Source organism: Mytilus trossulus, chromosome 2 (genome assembly GCF_036588685.1).
Source record: "Mytilus trossulus isolate FHL-02 chromosome 2, PNRI_Mtr1.1.1.hap1, whole genome shotgun sequence".
Taxonomy (NCBI): Eukaryota; Metazoa; Mollusca; class Bivalvia; order Mytilida; family Mytilidae; genus Mytilus; species Mytilus trossulus.
Genome location: NC_086374.1, coordinates 73,488,817 through 73,516,800, shown reverse-complemented (window position 1 = coordinate 73,516,800; position 27,984 = coordinate 73,488,817). Strand labels below are relative to the sequence as shown.

The 27,984-nt window shown below is 30.1% G+C and overlaps 2 protein-coding genes across 9 annotated transcripts in view; one reads left to right on the top strand and one right to left on the bottom strand.

Moving 5' to 3' along the window:
- Nucleotides 1-188: 188 nt before the first annotated feature.
- On the bottom strand, nt 189-15,645 carry LOC134707975 (ciliary microtubule inner protein 2B-like). The gene is made up of 7 exons (XM_063568172.1): nt 15,348-15,645; nt 14,025-14,100; nt 5,200-5,329; nt 4,740-4,967; nt 3,420-3,609; nt 2,828-2,964; nt 189-2,138 (listed from the first exon to the last, which is right to left on the bottom strand). The coding sequence occupies exons 1-7, from the start codon at nt 15,431-15,433 to the stop codon at nt 2,026-2,028; spliced, it is 960 nt and encodes a 319-aa protein (XP_063424242.1). The 5' UTR covers nt 15,434-15,645; the 3' UTR covers nt 189-2,025.
- Nucleotides 15,646-15,654: 9 nt separating this feature from the next.
- LOC134707973 (transient receptor potential cation channel subfamily V member 5-like) overlaps nt 15,655-27,984 on the top strand; it is a 29,558-nt gene continuing 17,228 nt past the window's right edge. For 2 of the 8 annotated variants that reach the window (XM_063568164.1, XM_063568165.1), the window contains exons 1-6: nt 15,655-16,122; nt 20,815-20,832; nt 22,918-23,091; nt 23,929-24,118; nt 24,862-25,015; nt 27,457-27,501. In XM_063568164.1, the coding sequence (XP_063424234.1) occupies nt 15,762-16,122; nt 20,815-20,832; nt 22,918-23,091; nt 23,929-24,118; nt 24,862-25,015; nt 27,457-27,501 (942 nt within the window). In that variant the 5' untranslated portion in view covers nt 15,655-15,761. The remainder of the gene's footprint in view (nt 16,123-20,814; nt 20,833-22,917; nt 23,092-23,928; nt 24,119-24,861; nt 25,016-27,456; nt 27,502-27,984) is intronic. The other 6 variants (XM_063568166.1, XM_063568168.1, XM_063568167.1 and 3 more) reach the window with 6 other exon arrangements.

Genomic DNA, 27,984 nt, shown 5'->3' with positions numbered 1-27,984 from the left:
GTCTCTGGGTATGGAATTTTCTTGCTGGATTGAAGACCCATTGGTGGCATTCCACTGTTTCCTGATTTTTGGTCGGGTTGTTGTCTTTTTGACATGTTCCCCATTTCCATTCTCAATTATATTAAAAGGCTAGATAAAAAAAAATATGTTGTTAACCTAAAACATATTTGTTTTGAATATATAAGACATTTCAATGTTAAAATAGTTTATTATCCTGAGCTTATGTCTATATATGATACTCTCCAAAAAAGGTTAATAGCACAAAACAATTCAACATATATTATGTTCCAAAATGATTATGCGTCCTCTATTCCACATAAAGAAAAAACATGAAAATATTTCCTTATTTATAGTGAGAAAACTAGAAAAACAAATGCTCAAGAAATACTAAATATTAAAAGAAATTCTGAATTACATCTGAGTGAGTTTAGGATGCAGTGACATTTTCTGTGAAAAATAAAACTGACTTTAGATATGTTACACTATCAACTGATTATTTGAAGAAAAAAACCTTGATATATATTTATCCAGTATTGCAGTTTTCTAACCTTTTAAAATATCATTTACATTTTGGTGACAATCAATGAACTTATAGTTTTCTCACTAAAATAACAACACAACTTTTTATTTTATTATTTTCTATAGAATCTAAGAATTGAGCAATTAAAGCAAATGGGAAAATCTCTGAGGAAATCCTAATACATCCAAGGCTTCTAATATCTATACACTCTGACATGTAATAGGTTTAAACGTAACTATTTACAACTGTGAGAGTTAATAAGTGCATGGGCAGTAAAATAATACAAATAAAATAAAAATATCAAAAATATTATGAAGAAGTGAAATAACAGTACATGGTACTTGATTTATTATTTCAATTTTTATATTGCAAAAAAAATTTCTTTCCATGTTAGAAAAAAATAAACAGATCTGATACATGTATCATCAAGTCGTACATTCAGACTATGCGAACAAGAATAAAACTTTGGCACTTATATCAAATTCTTCCTCTATCATTTAAAGTTTCACACATGGTTTTGGCTGCCACATTAACAAGACAAAAGACTAAAAAAGAAAGTTCTTTTTAATAAAGCTTTAGTGTTATCAATAACAAACAGACTGAGGAATGATCATACAAGGCTGGTGCTCGGTTTATAATATGTAGCACAGCTACAAAAAACAAAGCACCTGCCTTCTATAGGATAAAATATATTTCTGTTTCTTATCGAAAACTACTTCCATTAATTTTTGTTTATTTTGAGGATAAGATCCATTTCTCATTAATTGAGAAGAAACACAAGTTTGATTAAAGTATTGTACATGCACTGAAAGTAATACAAGATATATCACAGAATGGTTATTACTATAACAAAACAAATAAACAATAACAAAACACAATGGAATGTTCAAATAAAAATAGTACTAAAATATCTCTTAAGTAATCACAGACATAATTTGATGAAAGGCAAAACAAAGAAAGCATGTCTAACATGGACGGAAATAAATAACAGTTCCTCAAATGAACAAAATTGATAAAAAAAAATATGTTTAACATGAAAAAAATTGATAAAAAAATCACTATGCACTTATTATCAGTAATAATCAAATATTTTTTTTAATAGTCACTAAAATAACTGACAAAATCACACAGGGGCTGATACTTTTGATTAGTAAAATGCACTATACCGACAATTAGTCGAATTTGAAACCATCTCTAAAAATCCACATTGATTCATGTTCTTTTATCATATTTAAATGATAGGCTTCTAAAGTTTCTTTCTATTTTAATACTTCTTTCCTTTTTGTACTTATAAAATCTTTTAGCAACCTGACAACATAATATTATACAGATTTTGTAGACCTATACATATATTGTTGAGATTGCTTAATTCATTTTATTTAAATATAAAATACTACACATGATTTTATAAATGCACTTTAGTTAAAGCTCTACATAAATGATAATTAATTAGTTATTCAGTCACCGTATTGATAAACTTATCAGAAAATAAGTCCATCCCCTATCTATGCCATTGTTTTTGAGCGAACATATGTTCCATAGTTTTCACTTTTGTGTCCACACACTGAAAGTTTCCTTGTTGTGTCTCCGTAAGTGTTTCCAAACACATATCTTTTATCTGGAAAAGTAAACAGAGGTAAATAACATATTTATTTCAGCATTTATGTTAGTGTGAAACATGTAGGTTTGTATAACATTCAATTCAGTTTGATGCCTATTAAAGATATAATACAAATACTGAATAGCAGGTTATTTTCGTGGGGTGCAAATTTTCGCAAATATAATAAAATCGCCTTAATTAATTTCATCCATGCAAAGGTATTGATAAAAAGTTTTGAATCCTGCCAAAATATTTTGTATACCTTATTCAATGAAAATCGTAAAATTTTACACCCACCAAAATACCTGCTATACAGTACAAGTAGACTATATATACAAAAATGTACAAATATAATAGACTTGAAACTATATGTTGTGTGGTATAAGAGATGAAGATAACTACTAAAAGCATAATGCATCAGCTTAGTATATTCAAATTTGGATTGCATTAAAAGCAGTCTTCACGATAAACTGTTAAATCAACAGGCCCAAAGCTCAATTTTTGAAATTTTTTAGTTAGATTCTGTTGGCCTGTAGATATTATTTTTTAAAGGCCAGTAGAGCAATTTTACAAGCCTGGGCTGCCGTCAGCGTGAAGACTAGAAGTCATCAAATTCTCATCAGATGCTGCCAATTAATACATTTTCACTTAATCTTCTCCCTACATAAATGATTTCCAATATTGTGTTATTATAAAAGTTGCCTTACGTGGTATATATCCTGTATATTTAGGAATCATGCCATCATTTTGATATAATCGTCTGTATGTTGATGTACCAAAGTCTACACTAGCACTTCCCATTGGTGGGTGTGGTCCTGTCAATCCTAAGGTTTCCGCTGGTACACTGCAAAAAATCAAAAGATTATTCAAAATGATTTTTCCCAAATTGTGTCTGAATTTGTTTGTTACATTTAAAATTTGTTTTGGTTTCTTGCATAAATAAAGGCATCAGTAGTATACCCCTGTTGGAAAGTCATAAATAGATTGAGAGAAAACAAGTCCAGGTTACATTTGTCACTAAAATACTCTAAAAACATTTTTTCACTCCTTACTTTATAGTAATTTTGTTTACTGTGTGCCAGTGTAATTCATTTCATTATTTGAGTAATTGTTTAAAGTAAATGCCTTTTTTTATACTGATTCATTACCAAAATCAATATCATGGCTTGCCAAATGAATTTGAAAAAAAAGCTTTATATTTTGTTTTAATTCATTTGTTTATGGTCTGAATATCCAGTGGAAAATATTAAGGACAATAACATGTTAAGGAGATATGAATATTTTAGTCTTTTTGCTAACCTTTTTAAAGCTTGTGGAATCTCTGATCCTGCAAATCTTGCATGTCTTGCTGTTTCTTGTGCAAACATTTCTAAACCTTTCTTTGTTGTCTGGTTGTATCTACATCCTAAACCTTGCTCTGTTGTTTTGATTCTAGGTATGTAACCACGGTAACCAGGAATAGGAGGTTCTGTCAAAGGTCTTTTGTTTTCTGAAGAAGAAAAACTTTAATATAATACAAATATTTCTATTGTGTTTTGATTTTAGAGAAAATGTTGAAAATATCTATTATTTTTAAGCAAAAATGTTTTCCATAGGTTTCCAGTACTTTTACCACCCCACAATTTATAACTGATTAATTTTATTACATAACAAGAATGTGTCCAAAGTACACGAATGCCCCACTCTCACTATCATTTTCCATGTTCAATGGACCGTGAAATTGGATAAAAAATATAATTAGCATTAAAATTAGAAAGATAATAGCATAGGGAACATGTGTACTAAGTTTCAAGTTGATTGGACTTCAGCTTCATCAAAAACTACCTTGACCAAAAACTATAACCTGAAACATGCACTTTCATTTTCTATGTTCAGTGGACCATGAAATTGGGGTCAAAAGTTTAATTTGGCTTTAAAATTAGAAAGATCATATCATAAGGAACAAGTGTACTAAGTTTCAAGTTGATTGGACTTCAACTTCATCAAAAACTACCTTGACCAAAAACTATAACCTGAAACATGCACTTTCATTTTCTATGTTCAGTGGACCATGAAATTGGGGTCAAAAGTTTAATTTGGCTTTAAAATTAGAAAGATCATATCATAAGGAACAAGTGTACTAAGTTTCAAGTTGATTGGACTTCAACTTCATCAAAAACTACCTTGACCAAAAACTTTAACCTGAAGCGGGACAGACGGACGAACGAACAGACGGATGAACGAACAGAGGCACAGACCAGAAAACATAATGCCCCTCTACTATCATAGGTGGGGCATAAAAAGACAAAAAATTCTAATATTTACATACTTTGGGATAATCTTTACAAGAGTATTTTTCTCAGTGTTGAAGATCATACAGATGATTTCATAATAAAAATGATTAGTAATTTACTACATGTGTTATAGTATTGGGACTTTCACAACACTCTCATCATCTCACAATTTTAAACTGATTTATTTCATATATAAATAAACAATAAATTATTTAAAAAAATGTTTTAAATGTGATTTTTTTTCAATCATTTAATAAACTTTATATTGTTTATACTTATATCTTTTTCCATATATCATCTTCCTTTTGAAAGGGAGATAAATCACTGAATTTCCATTAAAACCTACCTAACAATATTTCTCTTTGTGGGTGCGTATCTCTGTACATATTTAATTTGTCTCGTACTTCTGGGTCAAAAGATATAGCCCTTAGTCGTGGATAACCACTGACTTGTTTTTGTAAGTCATTTAATTTTGCATCATGATATTTATAATTGGTTAAATGCTGATCTATACACACATCACAGTCTTCTTTATAAGTATTTCCAAATTTGAATGGCATCCTTGGTATATATCCTGAAAATAAACAAGAAAAATGTGTTGCAGATGGGGTACATTATAATTTGTTTCTGAGGTAAATGTTGGTTTTGATGGTGTTGACAAACATTCATTAATGTATCCAGTTATTGCTGCATGCATGTATTTATAATTATGCCGCAAACATTAGATTAAGAACATGGAGATGTTCAAATACAAATTCAAATGATCATGTCTGAAAGACATATTTGATAGTATAAACATAACTCACCTGTGTAGCCAGGCACCATATTTTGTGTATATTTATTGTCACCAGTAGATTCTGGTAGTTGAGTGGTTACCCTGGGTATATATTGTGGATGAGCAACAACATTACTGGTTGGTGCAACATGAATAGTGCCCTGAAATTACAAAATAAAATAGACAATTAAGTTCAAGATATATATAAAACAAATGAACTGCTGACCCGGAATTATGTCTGGAATTTTACACTTGTGATAGTATACCAATAATGTAAATCTTGAAATTTTTTAAAATACCAATAGAGATTTGCCAATGATTGTTCAACTGCATACCAAATATCATTTTTCTACCACCAGAGCTTCACCATAGACTGACCTTATCACAAACTAGTACTTTGTTGAAACTATATCCGCAAACAGCACAGCTATATGTCTTGCTTATTTTACTTCATCATTTGGAGACAAATAACTTTCAGAATATATCTGAATCATTTGGACACCCCATAAATAACATCTCCATATTAACATCATGAACATAGGCTTTTGTCAGTTAGAGCAATACTTACATACAAGAAATTTATAATTACATTCAGTCAACACCAGTATGTCTATACTGAATGTTTAGAAAGTAGGAGTCTTAAAAAAGTTAAGATTATGATTATATTATAACTTCAGCAAATCTTACATAAACAGACAGCAAGTATAATATGTCTCCTGATATCTATTTCTTATGTTAATATGGAATTGAAGTTATGGAACCCATGTAAACATTTCTTCTTTTTTTATTTAATATTCATTTTTAGAAATGTACCTGCATGCTATAATAGCTAAGAATAATTGAGATACTGTCACAAAAACCTTTCTGTCAAAAATGTGAAATACATTGACAGTCTAGATTTACATACTCAAGTCTTAGCACAATCTCACTTTGAACATATTGAAGTGATTTATAATATTGATAATCTGACAAAATGATGTCCTTTAACAAACACTTTAACAGCTAGTAAATTATCCATAGTTAACATATCATTCATACTAATCGAACATCAAAATTTTAAAGAAAAACTGGGCTGGACAAATAAATAAATTGCCAATTATTGAATAAACTTTTGGTCAATCAAGATAACTTATCAATTACTGATATGTCAGTGTGAATGACCACTCCAGTGACCAGCTCTTTAAGGGTCAGATTGCAAACATTTAAATCTATCCATGTTGTTTTGAAAATCAGAGATATACAAACTGTTGGAATTAAAAGAACACGAAATAATAAATGTAGTAAACTCCATATAGTCATTTAGATTTGAAACATACACTTACAAGACTTTCATTAAGGATTTTTGTAGTGACTCACAAATGTTGCAGAAAGACTGAGTATTTTTGTTTAAGTGTCAAAGTAAATACTTGACAAAATTTTAGGAAAATTAAACGAGCCAAATTTATTTTAGTGAAAGTGTTTGGTACCACCTTAATGTGAATAATGCAACTGGATGAGTATAGCAATAAGCATTGATAAAAACGTGCATTCTGACATCTCATACATGTATCAGTTTATACAAAGCTTTCATGATATTGAAATAATGAATCTTGCATTTTTGTTCAGTCTTCAATAATCTCATGTATATTATAAATGCACACAATAATTTCTGAATTTACAGTATTTAACAATTTAAAGAAAAGCCCAATGCAGCTACACTCAAAATTGTCTGTGAAAATTAAATAATCTTGGCAACCCCAACAAAATTTTCTATCACTATAATTCAACAATAAATTTGAGGTTTTTGTAGTTTCAGATTAGAATAGTACTTGAAAGTTTGAATGATTTAATGCAAACCGTAATTTGTTTTTGATCTCAACATTACGATTTGATTTAAGAGTTAAATTACCTATATACATCACAGCCATTTAAACATGTTCAGCACGATTGGGGAATCTCTTATTGAAAATGTCATTTGGTTAACAAAAAAACACTGAACAGTTTCTATGCTATAACATCTTAACTATCCCACCCATTTATATAAAGGGAAAATTCATAGATGAAACATTTTAGTTATTAAATATATCTTTACTTTAATTTAAATCATTTTATTCATACGGTGGCATTTAAATTTTGCTTGCATTAATGTCATATTTTTAAAACGAGAACAGACTAAATATAAGTTTTTGCTTTCAATGATAAATTGTTAAGTTAAATTTGATAAAACTAATATTCATGAACGGTTCTATATCTCAACATAAGTCTGGGTGGGTTAACATTGATTAAATGGAGATGTATTTATATAGACTGTAGAGCCTACATATCATAAATAGTCTATTTATTTGTCTGATATATAGCTTGGTTACTTGTTGCATAATATTCACTATGTTTAAAATTTAATTTGGCTTGTCTTATCTTGTTTCAATGGGAGGGTTGGGGAAATGAGACATGAAATTGGAAGTGGAATGACATTTAAATCAACAGGGAGTATGTAGACGATAGAAATTTGCCCTGGCTTCATGTTCATGATTTGTGAATTTTTAATGCACAAACTTTATCTTTACATCATTTGTATTAAAAGTACTGAAATTGGATTAATAATTTAAGAACTTAGAAATAATAAGGTGGTATACCGCATGGGAGTATTCATGAAAAATACTTTTCCAAAATGTGGCATGATATATATGCGTATTCGGCCCAACTTTTTGGAATTTAGGATCATCACAGCAATGCTAGCTCTTCAACTTTGTACTTGTTTGGCTTTATAAATATTTTGATTTGAGCGTCACTGATGAGTCTTAAGTAGACGAAACACGCGTCTGGCATACTAAATTATAATCCTGGTACCTTTGATAACTATAAACTATCACAAGACAGCTCTTAAACAATGCTTTCAGATTATCAAAAGAAAAAAATTGGGTAGACTTTGCTTCAGGGAGATAACTCTTTACATCATTTGTGTTTGTAAAAGTCAAGTTTTACCAAAGTATTTAGGCATTTATCTGAAACATATTAATTTGGAAATAACCTACTAGTATGTAACATAAAAGCCAAAAATATATTTATGAAAAAGGTTGACCCAAACGTACAGGAGATTTTAAGAGTTATCTCCCTTAGCCTAACCCCATGGTAAACCCCTTATGTGAAAATTAACATTGGTAAATTGCATAACTGCATCAAAATTTGCCGACTTGATTGAAATCTAGGCCTATCAGTAAAATGTTCTGCCTTTTTAAAGTCTAATTTGGGGATGAAATAAGGACACCCAGCATACCTTAACAATTGAATACTGAAGAAATTTTCAATAAAGAATTAAAAATAATTCAGCCTTTTATTATATGGTAAGAGACATAATTTAAGTTTAGAAGTGTCTATAGTAATATAAACCCTGTTTCTATTAATTGAATTTTGTTTAGTTATCTAAAATCATTCTTACAATAAGATTGAAGTATATTAAAGCCTGGAGATCAATTAATTGTTGGAATATAAAATGTCATTTCAACTGTAAAATCTGAATGTAAAGAATTAATGCAGACAATATTATAATCAGATTATACAAGCATTTTTAAAGTGTTATTAAAGTTTTAAAATATTAAGAATCTGTGTTGATTAACCAAATGTTAATCCCTTCAGAATAAATTACCAATTGCAATTAATTCATATCAATGAAATAAAATTCAAAATGTGGAGATGTATTTCTATAAATGGTCTTTAATTGTCGCATTATATCGAATTATGCATATTGAAGTAATTAAGGTCTTAACACATAGAAAGTGGTTTTATAAGGACCTACTTAGCATAATCTATAAGCCATATAAAATGCACTGCTGAATCTTCTACACTATATTAAAACTTGGTCAGTGCTAATTCAGGTTAGGTTAAGGTTAAAGGTAAAATTTGAATTGAATGATGTCAAATTTATACAAGATTACAAGTGTGGTTAAAAAGATGAAACATAAAAATATTAGCTAAAATGTTTCCAACATTAGTCTTTAAAATGCGAATATAAACATCTTTACAAGTATTGCCAATACATGTGTATCTGCTTCTTTCTGGTGGGGTCCTTTTAATGAATAACACTTGTAAGTATGCACCAACAAAGTAGCACAACTTAAGCTTCTTTTTTCTTTATGATGTGTCTTAGCAAGGAGGGATACAACAACATGTTTTCCTTATAATTGGATGTTATTAATAAAAGTTTTTTTATTATTTGGTCGGGTTGTTGTCTCTTTGACACATTCCCCATTTCCATTCTCAATTTTATTGTCTCTACAATTTTGTACATTGTGGGATACATGTACATGTACAACTGTATGTGGTATCATTCAAAAAATATAGAATAAAATAATAAGATGTGGTATCATATGTTTGCTATTGAGATGACTATCCACAAGAGACCAAATGACACAGAAGTTAACAATTACAGCTGGTACATCTTCAACCATCAGTAATACCCATAGCACAAAGTCAGCTTTCAAAATCAATGAAATGACACATGTAAAACAATTCAAACAAGAGAACTAACAGGATGATTAATGAACAAAAAATGAAAGAAAACCAAATATGATATCAGTATAAACAAAAGACAACAACTGAATTAAAGGCTCCAGACTTGGGACAGGCATATATTCAGAATGTTTCAGGGTTAAACTAGTGTAACTATATAACCATGGAACAGTTGAAAATAGTTTAATAAAGGGCTGTGCTTTAGCGCATGATACGCCCTTTGCTCTTTTAACTTGTCTTTTATTGGAAAATCCCCCCTTTTTGAAAGGGGGCTTACATCAATAGATATAAACAATTCACCAAAGTTTCATGGACATTGGTGAAAGCCTTTTTGAGTTATTGTCCGAAGTGTTAAAAATCCCCCTTTTTTTTTATGAATAAAGCCCCATAAATCCATAACTTAAAATCTGAAATTTATAAAAATTGAAAGGGAGCTTACATCAATAGATATAAACAATTCATCAAAGTTTCATGGACATTGGTGAAAGCCTTTTTGAGTTATTGTCCGAAGTGTTGAAAATCCCCCCTTTTTTTATGAATAATTATAAAGCCCCATAAATCCAAAACTTAAAATCTGAAATTAAAAAAAACAAAAGGGAGCTTACGTCAATAGATATAAACAATTCACCAAAATTTCATGGACATTGGTGAAAGCCTTTTTGAGTTATTGTCCGAAGTGTTGAAAATCCCCCCTTTTTTATGAATAAAGCCCCATAAATCCAAAACTTAAAATCTGAAATAAAAAAAAAAAACGAAAGGGAGCTTACGTCAATAGATATAAACAATTCACTTAAGTTTCATGGAAATTGGTGAACAGTATACCATAAAACGTCCCGTCTAAAAGATGGGCGTATAAAAATTGTACATGATCCAAAACTGCTTCCCATCATGAATAATACAGACTCAACAGATGATCTGATTGAAATAAATGGATCGTTTTATATACATGTAGAACATCTTTAAACATATGTACATGGGCATTAATTCAGTTATGTTCAATGATGAAAAGTGGTCACATGGATTTTATTATGTCTGGCCTGAAGAGGAGGTTAACTCTTTGGTCAGGATCCCAGGCTACTAATTGGAAGGTATGAATTACCTCCCCTTACTTATATTCAAGATGTTTATTGCATGTTTCTATGGTCAACTAAGCCTTTTGTTGTTTTTTAAAAGATTTCCTTGGGTCACATATACATAATATCAATTATCTGGAGTTTAAAATTTCTATAACCTGTAATAACACATAAATGCAAAAAAAATCTAAATTGCAATTAGGCATAACACCAGCAATTACATTACAAATTTAATTAAAATTCATTTAAATTGCCTACATAAGCATCAAGTTCACTGCTACCAATTTTTCACATTAAACTTTTCTATTCACTGCCTAGGTCAATATTTAAATTCAGTAAAATAAGAATCTGTTTGCATATATAGTCGTTCAAATATATATTTAAAGGGACATTTGTATAGTGATGAATTAATATTACAATCCAATCATCTTTAAAACAAATAAACTTATATTGAATTTAACTGTAAATGTTTAAATGTCTAAGGTTTGACGGCTCATACATTGTTTGATAATTTGTTTTTCCTTTTTTAATTATGACAGAGCTGTTTTAATCCATAACAACCCTATGTGTCTTCGAAAAATATTTTAATATAGTATGGAGACAAAAAGACTTCTGTTTGCTTTTACTTTCCTGTACACATTTTCTATATTTTATATAAATGCAAAGAAAACTTTCAAACTTCTATGTTCTTTTTTTCATAAATTTTCACTAAATTATTGGTTATATTTTATATTCACACAGAGAAAGCACAATACATTTTTGTATACATGTCTACTTTTTTTGGCCCAGTAAAAAATATTATATGTCTACCAAATCAATAAGTTAGTCTGTAAGGCTGTACAGTAATATATCATTTTTAAATCCTGTATATATTTTGAATGTTGTCTTATCAACATGAATCGCTTTAAATTTCTCCCTCTATAACTGCCAAAATAGCCTTGTAATGTTTTTTTCATTCATTTAAAGACACAATTGATTGATTGGTGTTTAATGCCACTTTCAACACTATAGTACTAAGCCATAGTGCCTGGAGAGAACAACCTACCTTCGGTAGAGGTGTAATACCACCAAATCATGGTACTTCACATCCGGTTGCATACGAAAGTAGGTCTAAAAAAATATTCCCTTGAATTTGACCGTTGTAGGTAATTAATCCTACATTTTATTGCAGTAAAACTATTTCTGTGTCATAAACATATGTCTTGGTAATTTCAAAACACCATTATTTTTTATTTGTGATTTCTATAGAAAATGTTGTAATCCTGAGGTTACATGGTGACTAAACCTTGTACACAGATAGAATAAGGGGAGAAATTTGATTGGTTAACTTCCAATGATGGTTATTTTCTTATATGCAATGAAATGTTATGTGAAACTTTTTCTATAGAACTGGACAGGATAAAACTTTACTCATGCCAAGTATTTCTTTATTTGAAAGAAAGATAAATTCTGCACAATTTTTTGAAAAGTGCAAATTTAACAAAGACTAATAGGGGAAAATCAATGGTGGTATTACACCTAGAGAAAAACTGACAATTCTAGTCAATTAAGATTAAAGTCCAGTGCACCTGCCCTGTGCAGGATTCAAACTTACAACCTATAGCTAATTAATGACTGGCTAGTGATACAGATCTTAGTTATGCTACATAGACCACTCTGCTACCGAGGACTGTCATTTTAAGATATAAGACCAAGCCTTAATCATTCAAAAATATTTTGCTACAAGATGTCTTATATATAAAGAAGTTGATGTTGTTAAAATAATTTTTTGGCATTTAACTGTGTGTCAAATGGTCATTTTACATCTAATTACACCTTATGTAAGAATCCTGGGTTTTGATTGGTTGAAAGCCAGGGTATTTTTCACCAATTCACTGTTACCCAATGAACATGGTTCATTTTTTAACACCGCCGGGGTATTTGCCAAAAGGATATGCTTTTTTTTACCCTCTCTGCAGTGGTATTTGCCAAAAAATATTCTATCTGACTGGACGCTTGTAACGTCACGATCATCAATGCGTTTTTGAACATTAACATTCGGTGTAATTAAACAGATATATATCATGTTCTTGAGGGGTATTTGCGAAAAAATATTTTATCTTTCAAGATTTAATCATTTTTAACATTTCAGGGGACAAATAATGGCTCTTATCATCCCTCCTTTTTTGTATTTCGATTTTCATTATTTCATGATTTACTAGTAATCACAAAAGTTTTGGATATAAATTTTAAATCTGAAAACTGTATAATCATGATCGTGATAATGTGAATTTATGAAAATAAACGGAGTGTAATTGAAAATAATGCTCTTTTGTGTCAGAACAAATCTGAAAGTCATTTTCATCATAAAACCATGTTGTTAAAAGGTACATGTAATGTGGCAATTAATTTTGTTTAAAAAGTAAATATACACTTATTTATTCAACAAATTTGTTTGTGCCATAAAATCCTTTGTACACCTATTTACAACCAACAAGGTAAAATTTGATAAAATGAAAGTACTTCAAATTTGATTACTAATCAATTCCTTGGGACAAGAAAACTTATTTTCCTTGACAATCATAGTTAAATGACACTGTAAAAAGATTTTACTACAATTTAAATATCCACTTCACATCTTTTTAAATCTTATATAGCTAGTTTTAAATATTTTTGAAACTTTTAAGTATGTACAAAAATGTAGTCATATTACTTCTTCAACCCTTATCAACTAAACCAGAAATTTTTTGTCAAGACAACAAAAGTTTAAAGTTAAAAGTAATTATATTTAACTAACGTTCTCTAAGAAATTCTTATACATGTATCAAGGATCATAAGGATGCTTGATGTTATAAATAATCCTATCAAAAATGTGAAATTTCTTTAAGTTTTATCAAAATTAAATTCTATATTTTATAGCCTTAGACTTCAGCCACAAGGTGCTTTTTAAAAATTCTTCTATTCTAAATAGGGGATGAGAATGATAATTAGAGATTCCAAGAATACAGATTTACAAATTTTACACATGAAACGTGATAATAAAAATATCTGGTTGTCAGTTTATACTCATTGGCATAAAAGAAGTCCTACATTTGTAGTTCTTGGTCTTTTTAGAAGACAACCGTTTGCCCTCTTTCTCTTGGTCCTAGAGCAATGAAATTTTGTTAAGAAAAAGTGTTTTTTTTACTATAATCTAGTACAATGTAGTATGGAACACAGAATTTGTTCTTATATCCATATTAAGTTAAAATATAACCACTGGTCTATTATTTTTTTACTCCTGACTGTTTAACATGTAAAATGTAGTATATATAAATACCTCAGCCAGTTCGTGAGTGTCTGTTCCATAGGTTTTGCCAACTCTGTATTTGATTTGTGGACAGTATCCTCTATATCTGTACCAAAAATATAAAAAAATTAAATGTCCTATTTATTTTATTACACTTTTTTAACCATAATAATTCTATGAAATCATACTTTAAACATCCTAGTACACAATTCACATACATGATTTGTATTACATTAACTATAGATTAGAATATAGATATGACTAAAATTGGTATTGACTCATTAAACACTTAATGAAATTGTTCGCCTTTAAATACATGCATACACATTATATGCTTATACAAAAAGGATACATAGAATAATTTACCTATTTAATTTTGTATTTTAACAAGCCTGTTAGAATTTTCTTTTTATCCTTAAAAAAAACAAAAGTTTTCATATGTTTTTGTTTGTTGTTTAAGCAGACCTCCAATTTGGTTCTTGAATGCATATTTGTGTAGTTACATTATGAAGGTATGGTGAGCACCATTAATATTGGACCATTATCAACTACATGTAAATACTGTGTATCTAATGATCTATGAAATGTATTTGTATGTTGTTGTTATGAGAGTTAGTTCTTCCTGCAACATGTTTTAATTATAAATGTATACATGTAGCATATATACAAAGGTACATTAATAACACTTGCTTAACTTTTTTAAGTTCAACAGCTAGGACAGATTTCCAAATAGTCATATTAAGACACCTTGTTGCTATTTGTCCGTCATAACTGTTTACTATGTATCAACAAAACTTTGATTGATTGATACTGGACATCACACAGGTGCCTGTAAAATTTTGATGCCATAATACAAAATATCTGACGCCACATTGAAAAAGTGATTGTTGTAGGAAGTCAATAGTTCTAGCGGGACAGATTCTCGGGTCAGGCAGGAATAGCAATAAGGTGTTTAATGATTGCATGATTTCCAAGAATGGATGAGTAAAAACTTCTTGTTCAACCTTTTTTCTAAACATTTTTGATTTTAAATTTCATGCTTTGTTTATTCTAATTTTTATTTTCCGTGCAATGTTTTAGATATTTTTTTCAACATATTTTCGTGTTCAGACCCAACTTTACCAATGAAGCAAATTATTAAATAATACTTTATTCACAACTGCTCAAAGACAAAGTACATATGTCAAACATATTTATACTGTTATATATATCCTGTGTGATCATGAGCATGGGTTATAGTGTATAGATGTCAACTCCTGTATAATTTAGAGGCTGCATGGCAATGAACTGAAATCAAATATGTTAGTATTGAATTTGTTATTCTCTATCAAAACAACAGATCATATGACATACCCTGGCACGTGTGTACCATCTCTCAAAGCAGCGAAATTTCGTCTTTGGTCAAGACTAGGTCCACCGCCAAAAGCTACTGTAGTCATTTTCTCTTGATGTAAAACTCCCCTACCGAGTCAAACTCTGTTTATAACACCTGTTTTAACTGATAATCCAGAGAATTGCCCACAATAATTGTTTGAATATGGATTGACTAGTGTGTTGTCTAGGGCGCTTTAAGTTGCTAAGGTGCTCTGCACTCGGCTGATCAACCAATAAAAATCGCTGCCTTACATGAACTACACGCACCACTGCTTCATCGATGTCATTTTAATCTACCGGAAATTAGGATACGCAAGCGCGGAAGAAAATTAAAGATGGAGGTTGTTTACACTTGATACGGATTTGTCCCAGAGGATTTAGGAAAAGTTTACAATGGGGAACACGACAGTAGTTGCTTCTGGTGTCAAACAGCAAGCTGATGCTGGGGCAAAAGAACTCTACAATCTGGTTGACTTAAAGGGAGGTGGGGAACTTGTTGAGTTAATGAAAAGAGCCAGGTGGACCAAAAATTTTAAGGAGATTGATGACAAAATTGCTGAAGTAAAAAACTTTCTTTATGATGAGGGTCGTGGAAAGAAAATACCAATAGTTGATTTAGTCATGATGAGAAGCCAAGAGAGAGATAGTCGCAAACCAAAAATAGGGAAAGATAAACGTTTAAAAGAGAGGGACCTGGCTCTTATTGATATGAACTTTCCAGATGCAGAGGCTAATTATTTTAGAAATAAACCAGGTAAAAAAATCAATACATTGATTGGAACTCAGGTATATGCTGCAGGCTAATTATGTGCACCAAATGTTCCTAGGGAACCCACATTCACTGTACTTATAAGAAGTTTTTAAAAAGAGTATAATAGCCCATGAAATTAAATTTTGTTAAGCCACATGATAAAATCTTCAAAAATTTAAATTATTTTACACTTTTGTTGACTGTTTTTTTTAAGAATGATGACAGATTAAGAAAGTTTGATATTTATATAAGTTTGTTGTCAAATTTGCCGTTATACTCTAATTCAATTTGTATTAGGTCTATTTCCTTCAGAAAAAAAACATTGATTTCACACAATTTTTGAAACAAATAAATTCAGGCCAAAAATGGTCAAAATTATAATTTTCTCCATAATGGCTTAAATGGTGCATCATTGACACCACAATTGTATTACCATAATTAAAGCGGCTTTTTTTTGTATAGATCTGTCAGATATTTTTTTATTTGTTACTGAAGATAAATTTCACAGAATGTATGGGACAATATGGACCCTTTATTACCCTACTCCTTTGTTCAAAACCCTTTTGTAAAACGCGAAAATGAAGATCTCTAGCAAAATCACTGGTTTAATGTAAAAGACTTCATCAGGCTAGCAAAATCTCTGTGTTTCATTTTTATGGTATTCTGCATTTGTACCACTTTCATTGTATGCTACATGTAATTGTGCACTTCATATTTAGAAACACTGTAGACTGTGTAGGAAATGTACATGTTGTGTCTCATTTTGTTTTAATACAGAAAAAAAAACAGTTGTAAAAGAAACAAACAATTTTGGATATTTTATCATGTTTATTAAAAATAAAGTTTTGAAGTAATTATGATTATAAAACATTTTTAAAAATATGATAAATACAATTTTTTTATGAGAATTATTAGCTTTGATTCTGCAATTGTTACATATATATACAAGTATTTTAACCCCTGATAAAAATAATCAGGATTCAATATGTAACTATTGCAACTATTAAAAGGTTATGTAAGATGGGTACAGTCTGCACTAATTTGATAATAACTATCACTCTACTCATATGCTACATTGAAGTCTATGATAAATTTATAGCAGATAAAAAAGCTAGAAAATCTAGAAAATCTAAAGATCAAATAAGTAAGTTTTTTATCTGACGAAAATTTTCATTCAACATCAAAAACATACATGTACCAAGTATAGTAACAGCAAGCTATGTAGACTGATTTGACCTGTGATACATATACATTGTAAATTACTCAAATAAATTAATATTTAATTATTTTCCTTTATTTTGAGACCATATATATGTATCATGTGTATAAGTAAATTAAACATGTGTTACTTGTACATACATGTATCAATTTATTTTCATAACAGATAGTGAGATACAAGTTAGATTAAATCACAAAATATATATGAAAGGAAAGAATTTTCAGGATTAATGTGTGCAATACAACATTCAATTACATAATTATAAAGAATAAAAAAAAAGTCATATTAGCTGAAATTATATTTGAAAGAAAATGAAAGGAAAAAATTGAATAGCCAGTTCAACATGTTCAATATAAATTATGTAGCTAAATATAGTTGTGTTAATTTTCTTGAGGATTGACTATTTCTGGAATATAAATAACAATTTTTATATTTGGGCATTCTTGATTTTTCCATTTCTAGGACCAAATCTTTGGACCATTTCTTTTAGTTACATGTATGTATACACGGGTGTCAATCGGTTTATCGAGAGAAATGATCGTGAAAGAATATCTAACGGCGGTCAAGTATTGAGCGACGATCGTGAAAGCTCTGGTAACGGATCGTGAAATACATTTAATGAAAATTCTAGGTCAGAATCTTTGAAAAATCGCCTAATTTTCAAAACGCGGAACAAATCCGAACAAAAAAATATGTCTGTCAAAATGGTTTAACTTCCTCAATATAACTGTGAAATAAGAAAGAGAAAATATGCAGTACTTTATGAAAAAACACAAAAGGCGCAATGCATGTCTATGAAATTAATTACAAATAACACGCTTTTTGTTACCATTATGGTCATATTTTAGTTCATCGTGATATAGTTGAAATTTTATCTTTGGTGTAACTGATAGTACAATAAAATTAAGGAATGTTCTTCTCTTAAAAGCATTAATTTGTATATGAAAACCTTGAATTTCTTGAATATCCATCAAACTTGATCGTGAAAGATCAGGCAACGCATTATTTTGATCGTGAACGATAACGTGTGACCAGACTTATTACTTGATATCAGAAATCAGTATTTCTGTAACTAACAATTTGAACTGGTTGAAGCCTGTAACTATTTTGATAAGGATAGCATTAAAGCATTTTTTTTATCCAACACTTTACCTCGAAATTTGAAGAAACCCAACTAAAACATCTCTAAATAAGTTGGAAAGATTCAGCTCTGAGAAACGGGCAAGTGCAATTCAGGCAGACCGACACTATTTCGCCAATAATATGGATATGCAACGTTTAAACCCAAATGATATCCATCAAACAAAAAAATTACAGCAAAACAACATCTTTCATGAGTAATTTGAGATTGAACGATAACCAACATTTTGTGCAACAGTACTTTCTTAAGTTTTGTATATACAACTCAGATGTGGATTGATTTAACTATACAATACAGACTTTAGAATAACAGAGCGCAAATGCTGTAATGTCTCGTCTGATTTACTTATGATAGTTGATTTTATGGAACGTCTATAATATCAAGGGTTTTACTAGTAGTATCAAATGCGCTAAAATGTATTTTTGTCCATCTGATGAGTTAAAGTCTTTTCAATTGATTTTTATAGTTCGTTCTTATGTTGTACTGTTATACCACTGTCTCATTTTAGGGGAGGGTTGGGATCCCGCTAACATGTCTAACCCCGCCACATTATTAATGGATGTGCCTGTCCAAAGTCAGGAGCCTGTAATTCAGTGGTTGTTGTTGGTTTATGTGTTACATATTTGTTTTTCGTTCATTTTTTTTTTATACAAATAAGGCCGTTAGTTTTCTCGTTTGAATTGTTTTACATTGTCATATCGGGGTCTTTTATAGCTGACTATGCAATATGGGCTTTGCTCATTGTTTAAGGCCGTACGGTGACCTATAGTTGTTAATGTTTGTGTCACTTTGGTCTCTTGTGGATAGTTGTCCCTTTTGGCAATCATATCACATCTTTTTTTTTTAAATAATGATTTTCAATGGTTCATAAAAAGAGTACAAGTTCAGATGAACCATGACATACAAATCTCTACAAATATCCGTAGACCAAATAAATGTGTTCCGATCCTTACAGTGCCTTAGAAACTGACAAATATAAAAGTTATCATTGGCCAATTAATTTGAAACATAAGGTCAAAAGTATATGAACCCTGACCGACAACCAGACAAAGACATCTTACTATCATTCAATATATCAAATACAATTGACGTCATCATGGTCATATATGAAACATGCAAACAGACATGTTCACCATACACGAAATACAATGGCGCTATAGCATACAGGTACTATATATCCAAAGGCTAGAAAACAAAAAAAGAGCATTGCCGAATGATACATTATAATGAGTTCGATATCATTTGAAACCTTGCAGAAGTCGAAAATATACACCTCACAATCATAACAACAGACAGTTATCTTAAAGCTTAACGAATCCGCGATACGGACTTGACCACAAACATGAATCTTCATACATGAAATAAGGCAAATTCGGGGTCAGGTAAATACTGTCTGACGGACATGTAGTTTATAGGATCCAATATACAAAATGTGGGTATCCTATAACTCGTGATAAGTGAGTACTTTACATGACAGTAAAAAGCTTCATCATACAATGATCCAACTTTTTTACATTTCATTTTCTGAAAATATTAATACTTTGAAAAGCTTAAACCTATTGAGCATGTTGACCTATATAGCTTTTCTCAATACCAATAACAAATATTAACTATCATATAATTGAAGAATAATTTGAACGTCTTCGTAGCATCAGATCTTTCACGATCCTTTTCACGATCTTCAAAAATGAGGTACGTGATCTTTCACGATCCAAAAAATCCATTTTTGTGTAAATTGTTCTTTATTTACCAAGTTTCAGATTATGTTTATACAAAATAACTATAAGAACCATTTGATTAATTCAAAAAGAATGCCCTTATTTGTATTAAAGTAGGTTTTCTAGTCGAATTTATGAAAAAAATTATGTTTGTTTACATTTTGTATGTCATTGCAATGTCGAGAAGCAATCTGCCTTTTGTTGTTGTGTAATATCTATGTTCTTTTAAAACTGGATATTCTCACATACTGATCATAATGTTGAACCATTTTGACAGACAGTTTTCTTTTGTCGTAAATTTGTCTGTGTAATTAATTAAATAAGAATATGTATTGACCTTTCATATGTCTTCTCGATGAAATGTCTTTCACGATCCGTTACCAGAACTTTCACGATCGTCGCTCAATACTTGACCGCCGTTAGATATTCTTTCACGCTCATTTTTCTCGATAAACCGAATAACACCCGTGGTATACATATACATATTTCTTGTCCACAATTCTAACTATTCTTATTAAATTGACAATACAGACATCATGAGTTGTCTGTGTTATATGTATTGTATATGTTGTTTGTACTGTAGTGGATTTTCTGTAATTTCTTCACTTGATTTGTAGCTGACACCAATTTGCCAGGTAAGATTTCTGTTGCATAGCGCAAGTTGTCTCCCCATATGATGATTTCTAATATGTTTCATGATGGTTTAATGCACATTAAATTTCTGAGATTTGAATTTAATTACTTTATCAATGTGGTGATTGCACTGTCAACTCTAACTGAACCATCAAGGACAGGGGAGTTAATCATCATTCTATTCTGGAGGCTAAATTTTACGTTCTGTTATTTAAGGTACAAATGTACAAGGATAGCAAATGTTACAAAAATATTCATGCACTCCATTAACTTAATGGAATGAAAAAGTAGTTTTTTTGCAGTTACATAGTTATTTTTTTAGAATCTTCTGTTAACTTTTAGTCATGAATAAATGCAGTAAAGACATTTCTTTCTATACATGTTCATTGCAGGATTGACTCCTTTTTATTTGTGAATTGTAACGTTTTATGAAAGAATAAAATCTTTTGATAATATATGTGATATCATAATTTAGAATTATATAAATATAATTATACAATTGCTAGCAATATATTTTAAGGTACTCATAACTTTGCTTTGAGTTCAATCCAGTTGTTTAACATGATTGTGAATGCACATGCAAAGTTATTTTAAATCCCTTAAGTCTTTGAATTAGTTTTGCAAATATGAATTTTGAACCTTTAAGAATTGATTTTCTCTAAACAGTAGTCAGAGTAAAGAAACATTTCTAAGATAACACTGTTAAAATAGTGTGATTTATGTATAAGGTTCATCAATTTCAGTACAACTTTGTACAGAGCTATTTTTGCCATAGTCTGATACATACGTGTTTATATACATGTACCCGTAGAAGGTACAGAGAAAAAGTAATGTTGCCAAGAAATTTCTTAATTTGTTTAACAATGTATACATGTAAGTGTAAAACAAATAGTCAAAGAACTTTAATAGCAAAATATACATTTGTTAGAAAAAGAACGTGTCTATTGAACTATTTTATTCTAAGATAATCAATAGCAAAGTTTACTTTCTTAAATATACATTTTTTAGTAAAATGAACATGTCTGATATTGCATCATTAGGGCTAGCAGTAATATTAGCTTAAAATCAGCTGTTGTGAATTTAATCCATGCTTATGTTGAATATACATTTATTTTGTATCTAGTAATGCAATGTAATGGCATGGCATTGAATGTTTCATTTAAATGTTTGCCTTCCTCATTGTAAAGTTTGTATGTGTTGCAGCCAAACACCTTGTATGTGAACTTTTAACAATAATATCTGTATACACACTTCACTTTTTTATGTATAATGTTTTATGTACTTTATCCTTTCGATGTAAATTTTTGTGTGCAATGGAATTGACTCTGGTTTGTCCTCAAACTTCCAGAGTTACATTAATAGGGTCAGACACACAGTCTAATCTATATAAACATTGAGAAACGAGAAACACTTATGAACCCCACCAACAAATGAGAACCATTGAAAGACTGGTTTCTGACTTAGGACAGCTGGTGCAAACAAATGAAGCTGGTTCATGTGGTTTAAATGTTTTAACAGGCATCAATCTTAACTTTAACCTGATGAAGTGGTATAACATTATAACATAAGAAAAACACACTATGAAATATTTTAAAATTCAAATGGCTGAACTCAGTTTAAAAGAAATATCAACAAAAACAAGTAAATTAAACATATACTAAACCATAAAGTATGATCTATGACACAATATTAATACAATATCATGAATATGTAAAACAATGGCAAATAGATGTTTATGTACAGTTTTCTTTAGATTTTTATGAGTTTCATCTGTTTTAAAAATCTTTTTCAAAACAGAATTTAATTTGTAGGTTTCTTGAATATAATATCTAACTTTTTTAAGGTCTAAAGTTATGTTTTGAAATTTTGAAATACAGTAAGGTTTCATTGATACAAAGATTCTGTATGAATTGTCATAACAAATACTATATAACTTTAAATTCAGTCTGTAATACATATTCCTATTGTAAAATCTTCTTGTATTATATATCACATGTAAATATAAATCTAAAAGTCTATTTCAAGTTTGAACTTTTTTGTCCAAATTGATCGTGCATTTTTAATAAGATTGTTATTATATTTTTCAGATCGTAAATATCGTGTTGAATGCTGGGATATTAACCAGAGAGGTACCGTTGGGGAAAACATCCTCCATATGTGTGTATTACTGTCAACAGCTATCCATGCAGATCTTGCCAAAAGACTTATTAAGGCCTATCCGAAATTACTGAATGATATTTACCTGAAGGATGAGTACTATGGTATGTCTGATATACATTGTAGATCAAAACTCACTGTCTTTAAATTGAAAGCAAAGGAGCCTTGGTGACCCAGTGGTCAAAATAATTGAACTACTATATGATGTATCACTAGCTTCTCAAAACTAAGGTGTTGAGTAGAAATAGATAACCACTCACCTCTGTCTTTTAATTGAAAGCAAATGAGTCTTGCAATTGGTGGCCTAGTGGTGTAAATAGTTGAAATCACTAGCCTGTCAACATTAAGGTTTTGAGTTGAAATATAAAAACTCACTGTATTTTTTAAGTGAACATTATAAACCCAAAAGTGTGAATGAAACTGAAAAAGTCATGTGTCAAATCCTATTTCTAAGATTTTAAATTATTTACATTTGTGCATCAAACTTAGTTTTACAGTGAAACCTTTGTGAACTGTACTGTTTTATAAACTTAAAAACATTCATCTTCTAAAATTATTGCAATAACCAATGAATGTTTATTTATTCATGTTCTGCATGCTGACAGGAGTTAAAATTGAAAATGGAAATGGTGAATGTGTCAAAGTGACAACAACCTGACCATAGAAAAAATATTCATAAAGTAATGAACTAGAGCAGTTCTCGCTCGGACACACACTCCATAATCTAGTATATTATAAGAGCATAAACCTGAAGCACAGGGAGGCACTCTAGGAGTTGAATGTTTTTAAAGATAAACTAAAAAATAACCAACTTCATTCATTAAGCTCAAGACAGCCCATAGTCATTAAGGAAATAAAAAGCTCCATACTGTCATACTTCAGTGAATTTGTAAATTTTCATTGCCCAAATGTCAAGTTGGACTATTTGTATATATTTTTAGGTGAGAGCGCTTTACATTTTGCCATTGTAAATGAAGATCCTGCTATGGTTAAATTTTTGTTGGATCATGGAGCTGATTATCATCAGAGAGCCACAGGAAATTTCTTCACCCCAGATGATCAGAAGGAATCAAGAACAGATTCACTAGAACATGAGTGGGTGGACTTATGTGAGAAAACTGATTATGTAGGGTAAGATTAGCTGAACTATAGGTAGTATCTTGAATTTTCTAATACGATTTGATAATTCCTTTGCTAAATAAACTAGATAAACTGTAAGCAGCAATAATGTTCAGCAAAATAAGATCTACAAGTAAGTCAACATGACCAAAATTGTCAATTGACCCCTTAAGGAGTTATTGTCCTTTATAGTCAATTTTTAACAATTTTCATAAATTTTTGTAAATTTTTAGAAAATATTCTCCACTGAAATGACTGGGCCAAGTTCATAGTTTATAGATAGAGATAATCGTAGCAACAAAAATGTTCAGTAAAGTAAGATCACAAACACATCACCATCTCCAAAATCTCAATTTTGTCATGAATTTATCTGTGTCCATTGTTTAATATGCACATAGACCAAGGTGAGTCCCACAGGCTCTTGAGAGCCTCTAGTTTAAGTTTGTTTACATAAATTTAAAAATCATATTAAAGGGAGATGTACAAACATGTTACTTAATAATTTTTCTGTTTTTATAACATCCTGCTAATCTCTTGGTCTATGTCAAAATAATGTTAATGCAAAAATTGTATACACTAGTCTAAAGATAAAAAATAAATAAAGAAAGGACACCTATTTTAGCCTCTGTTGTAAGTAAAATTTAAGACATTTTATGTAGATCAATTTACCAGCATGGTCATAAATATAGGGAACATTAGCTCACAATATATCTTGTTTTAAACTTATAAAAATAATTGATTTCTATTTCAATCAGCCATGTATATTATGGAGAATACCCCTTGAGTTTTGCTGCCTCCCTTGGACAAGAAGAATGTGTTCGTCTGCTTTTAGCAAAGGGAGCTAACCCTAATCTCCAAGATACCAATGGCAACACAGTTATGCACATGTTGGTTATTCATGATAAAAAGGTGGGTATACAACATTATTTAAATGCAAGAAACAAATAATTAATAACAAAACATTCAACATAAGTTCCGTAGCTATATTTTGTATCATACATGTATAGTTCTTAAAATATATTTGGTAAACATGAATCAACTTGAACTGGAAACCAATTGTGTCTATCTGCTTTTATGCCTGTCTTTCACATAAGTTTGTCAATATAAAAAAAAATCAGTTAACATACAAATAAAACTGTTTTTGGAGTTTTACATCTAATGAAAAACAATAGCTAGAACTACTTCATACCATTTATAATTGCACACTTTTTAGATTAAATTTTAGATTTTCTTGTTGGAAAACATAGATTTTGTCATCTAAATAAATGGAGAAATTGTCAATTCAAAATCTTTAACGGTTTGGGTGAAGTCGATTTAAAGGAAATTCGTTGATTTGCTTCATCACAAATTAATTTTCAGGCGAATCAGATATTTTTTTCATAGTAAATATCCTTTGAAAGGAGGAAAAAGACGCAATGTTTTATTCAATTTTAATTAACAAATTTATTAAACCCACAAATTGTTGTTGTAGTTACTAAAAAAGGAAATGAATTTAAGTGGATATATGTTTCAAACTGAATTATTTCCATGCAATATCAGTTTATTTTTGTTGTCACATAGTCAATTGTGTCCTTTTTGTAGTATTCAGGCTTTTCAAATTGAATTTGTCGAATGTTGGATTGATCTGTTTCAAAGCTTGGATAACTGGAAAGTGTGCTTGCAAAATTGTAAAAATATTCTAATATGCTCTCGCCGCGATATAGCCTTTTTGTGCTAATGCGGCGTAAAGCAACCAACAATCAATCAATCAATGCAAAATAATTAAAAAAGGCCATTTATAAAAAATTTCACTATATAAATACTAAAGAACATATTTTTGATATTCGTAAAGTATTATAAATCATTTGTATAGATAGGACAAAAATCTAACTTATTGTCATTGATATCTAATATAAAATAATTGATTTACCAATAATAGAATTCACAGTTGAACGGACAAGAGGTTTGATCCTTTGGCACTTAATTGAAAAGTCAGATTTTGATGTTGTTGTTTGAATTTTGATTAATTTTTTCAACAGCTTTATAACTTATTGTATCAATGTAAACACTGATTAAGAAATCATTTGGAGCAAAATATTTTTATCACAAATATTATATATGCACAATTAAATAGATATGGAAAATTCACATGAATGCACAGAATATTTTTTACTTGTTCATGTATAGGTTGCACATAGCAAAAAATTGAGAGGACATTTCATGTTCCTTTCGGTATTCTTTAGCCTCATTGATGTATAGTTTAGTATAGCCCAATCTCCTTTTATTTAAACATAACACATTCGGTAAAAAAAGGCTTCTTTTTTTAAAATGTACTGTTTCACTAGCCTGTGAACACTGAGGTTGTTTGTTTTCATCCTGCATGTGGTAGATTTGCTTTACTCTAAATTAACTTAGGGGTAGTCAGTTTTCCTGCAGAAGGTCAGTGGATCCCTTCAGACACTTCAGCCCCTCCACCAATAAAATCTGACCACCATGAAATAGCAGTTGATTGTGCTGAAAGTGGATTTAAACACCAATGGATCATATTTAGAATATGTTATTTTATTTCCTATGTTATGTTACTTTGCTAACAAAAACATTATAAAATAAACCTACATACAACTAAAATGGCCATCATCATATAAGGCTTAATATAAGAAAATAAGGTGATGTGATGAGGTTGCCAATAAGACAACTATCTTTAACCCTTTCAAGGCGAACAATGCGTTGAGGCATCCCCGTAGCCAGGCCGAACAATGTGCTGAGGCATCCCCGTAGCCAGGCCGAACAATGCTTTCAGGCATAGACAATCACGTGATAATCATATTTTTTTTGTCTTTTAACTCATTTCCCCCCGTAAAGCTACGTTTAACCAATACATATATAGGTTTTCAGGAAGCTTGTATATCACAGTTAAAGAATACCAATTCTGACTGAATTTGATACCTTATATATACTTCTCTGGGGGTCTCATTGGGAGGTGTTTTATCCTGGATCTCGCTTATTGTTTTGTTACATTTTTATGTACTTATTGTTATTTGACTTGTTTTCATTGTTGTTGAATAACTGAATAATTGGCCCAGGTTCTGGTAGACTGACAAGTATTCCTTTGGACTTATACCATTTAAACAAGAACATTTATATCCATTATTTTAGTCTAGAACAAAACAGGGTTCATATTCAAACCCCATTAATATAGTCATGTCCCGATATGCCTTTAACACTTTACACTGGAAGACATTGCCTGAACCAATCAATATCTTATTCCTGGCATTTGTTTAATCCTCTTAAGAAGGTTATCAATTTCATTTACCGGTACTTTCTTTCTTTATTTTATTTTGAAAATAGGTTATTTCTTTTATACTTTTTAGCAATTACAGACTGAATCACGAAACAATGGCTTAATTTCGAGCAAGGTAGCAATATGAGCTTGCTTCATCTTTTGTGTGGGTCTTTGAAAACATGTGTTCCACAATTTCCTGATATTTTTCCTGTTTCCATATACATGTATTACATTTTCTTTTTCGTCATTTTAAAACTGCTAACATTGTATTAATTAAACCAGACAAATTAACCCAAACTTGACACACACTAGTTCAGTGTTACTACTGTTGGATTTGATTTTTTTTTCACTGAATTATTGAATTATTTAAACAAAATGATTGTTTATTTCACAAATTACCTGGAGTAAATGAATGGATTTGCATGAAAAATCTTAATATTGGATTTTATAAGAAGAATTTTTAGTTCAGTATTTTAAAACTCCAGAAATTTTAGGGATTTTACAAAATCCCTGATTTTACAAATTCATTGTACAATATATATACACCATAATAACGATTTGTCTTTATAGTAATTTTATGCACTGTCAGATAATACTTGTAACAATGTTATACCTT

Bases quoted from the DNA above. Each gene is read 5' to 3' on its own strand.
- LOC134707975 (XM_063568172.1), bottom strand. From the start codon at position 15,433: ATGACTACAGTAGCTTTTGGCGGTGGACCTAGTCTTGACCAAAGACGA. The intron at 5,330-14,024 runs GTATTTATATAT...TTGTAATTTCAG, and splicing joins ACACTCACGAACTGGCTGAG to GGCACTATTCATGTTGCACC. The intron at 3,610-4,739 runs GTAGGTTTTAAT...TTTCTTCTTCAG, and splicing joins ACAAAGAGAAATATTGTTAG to AAAACAAAAGACCTTTGACA.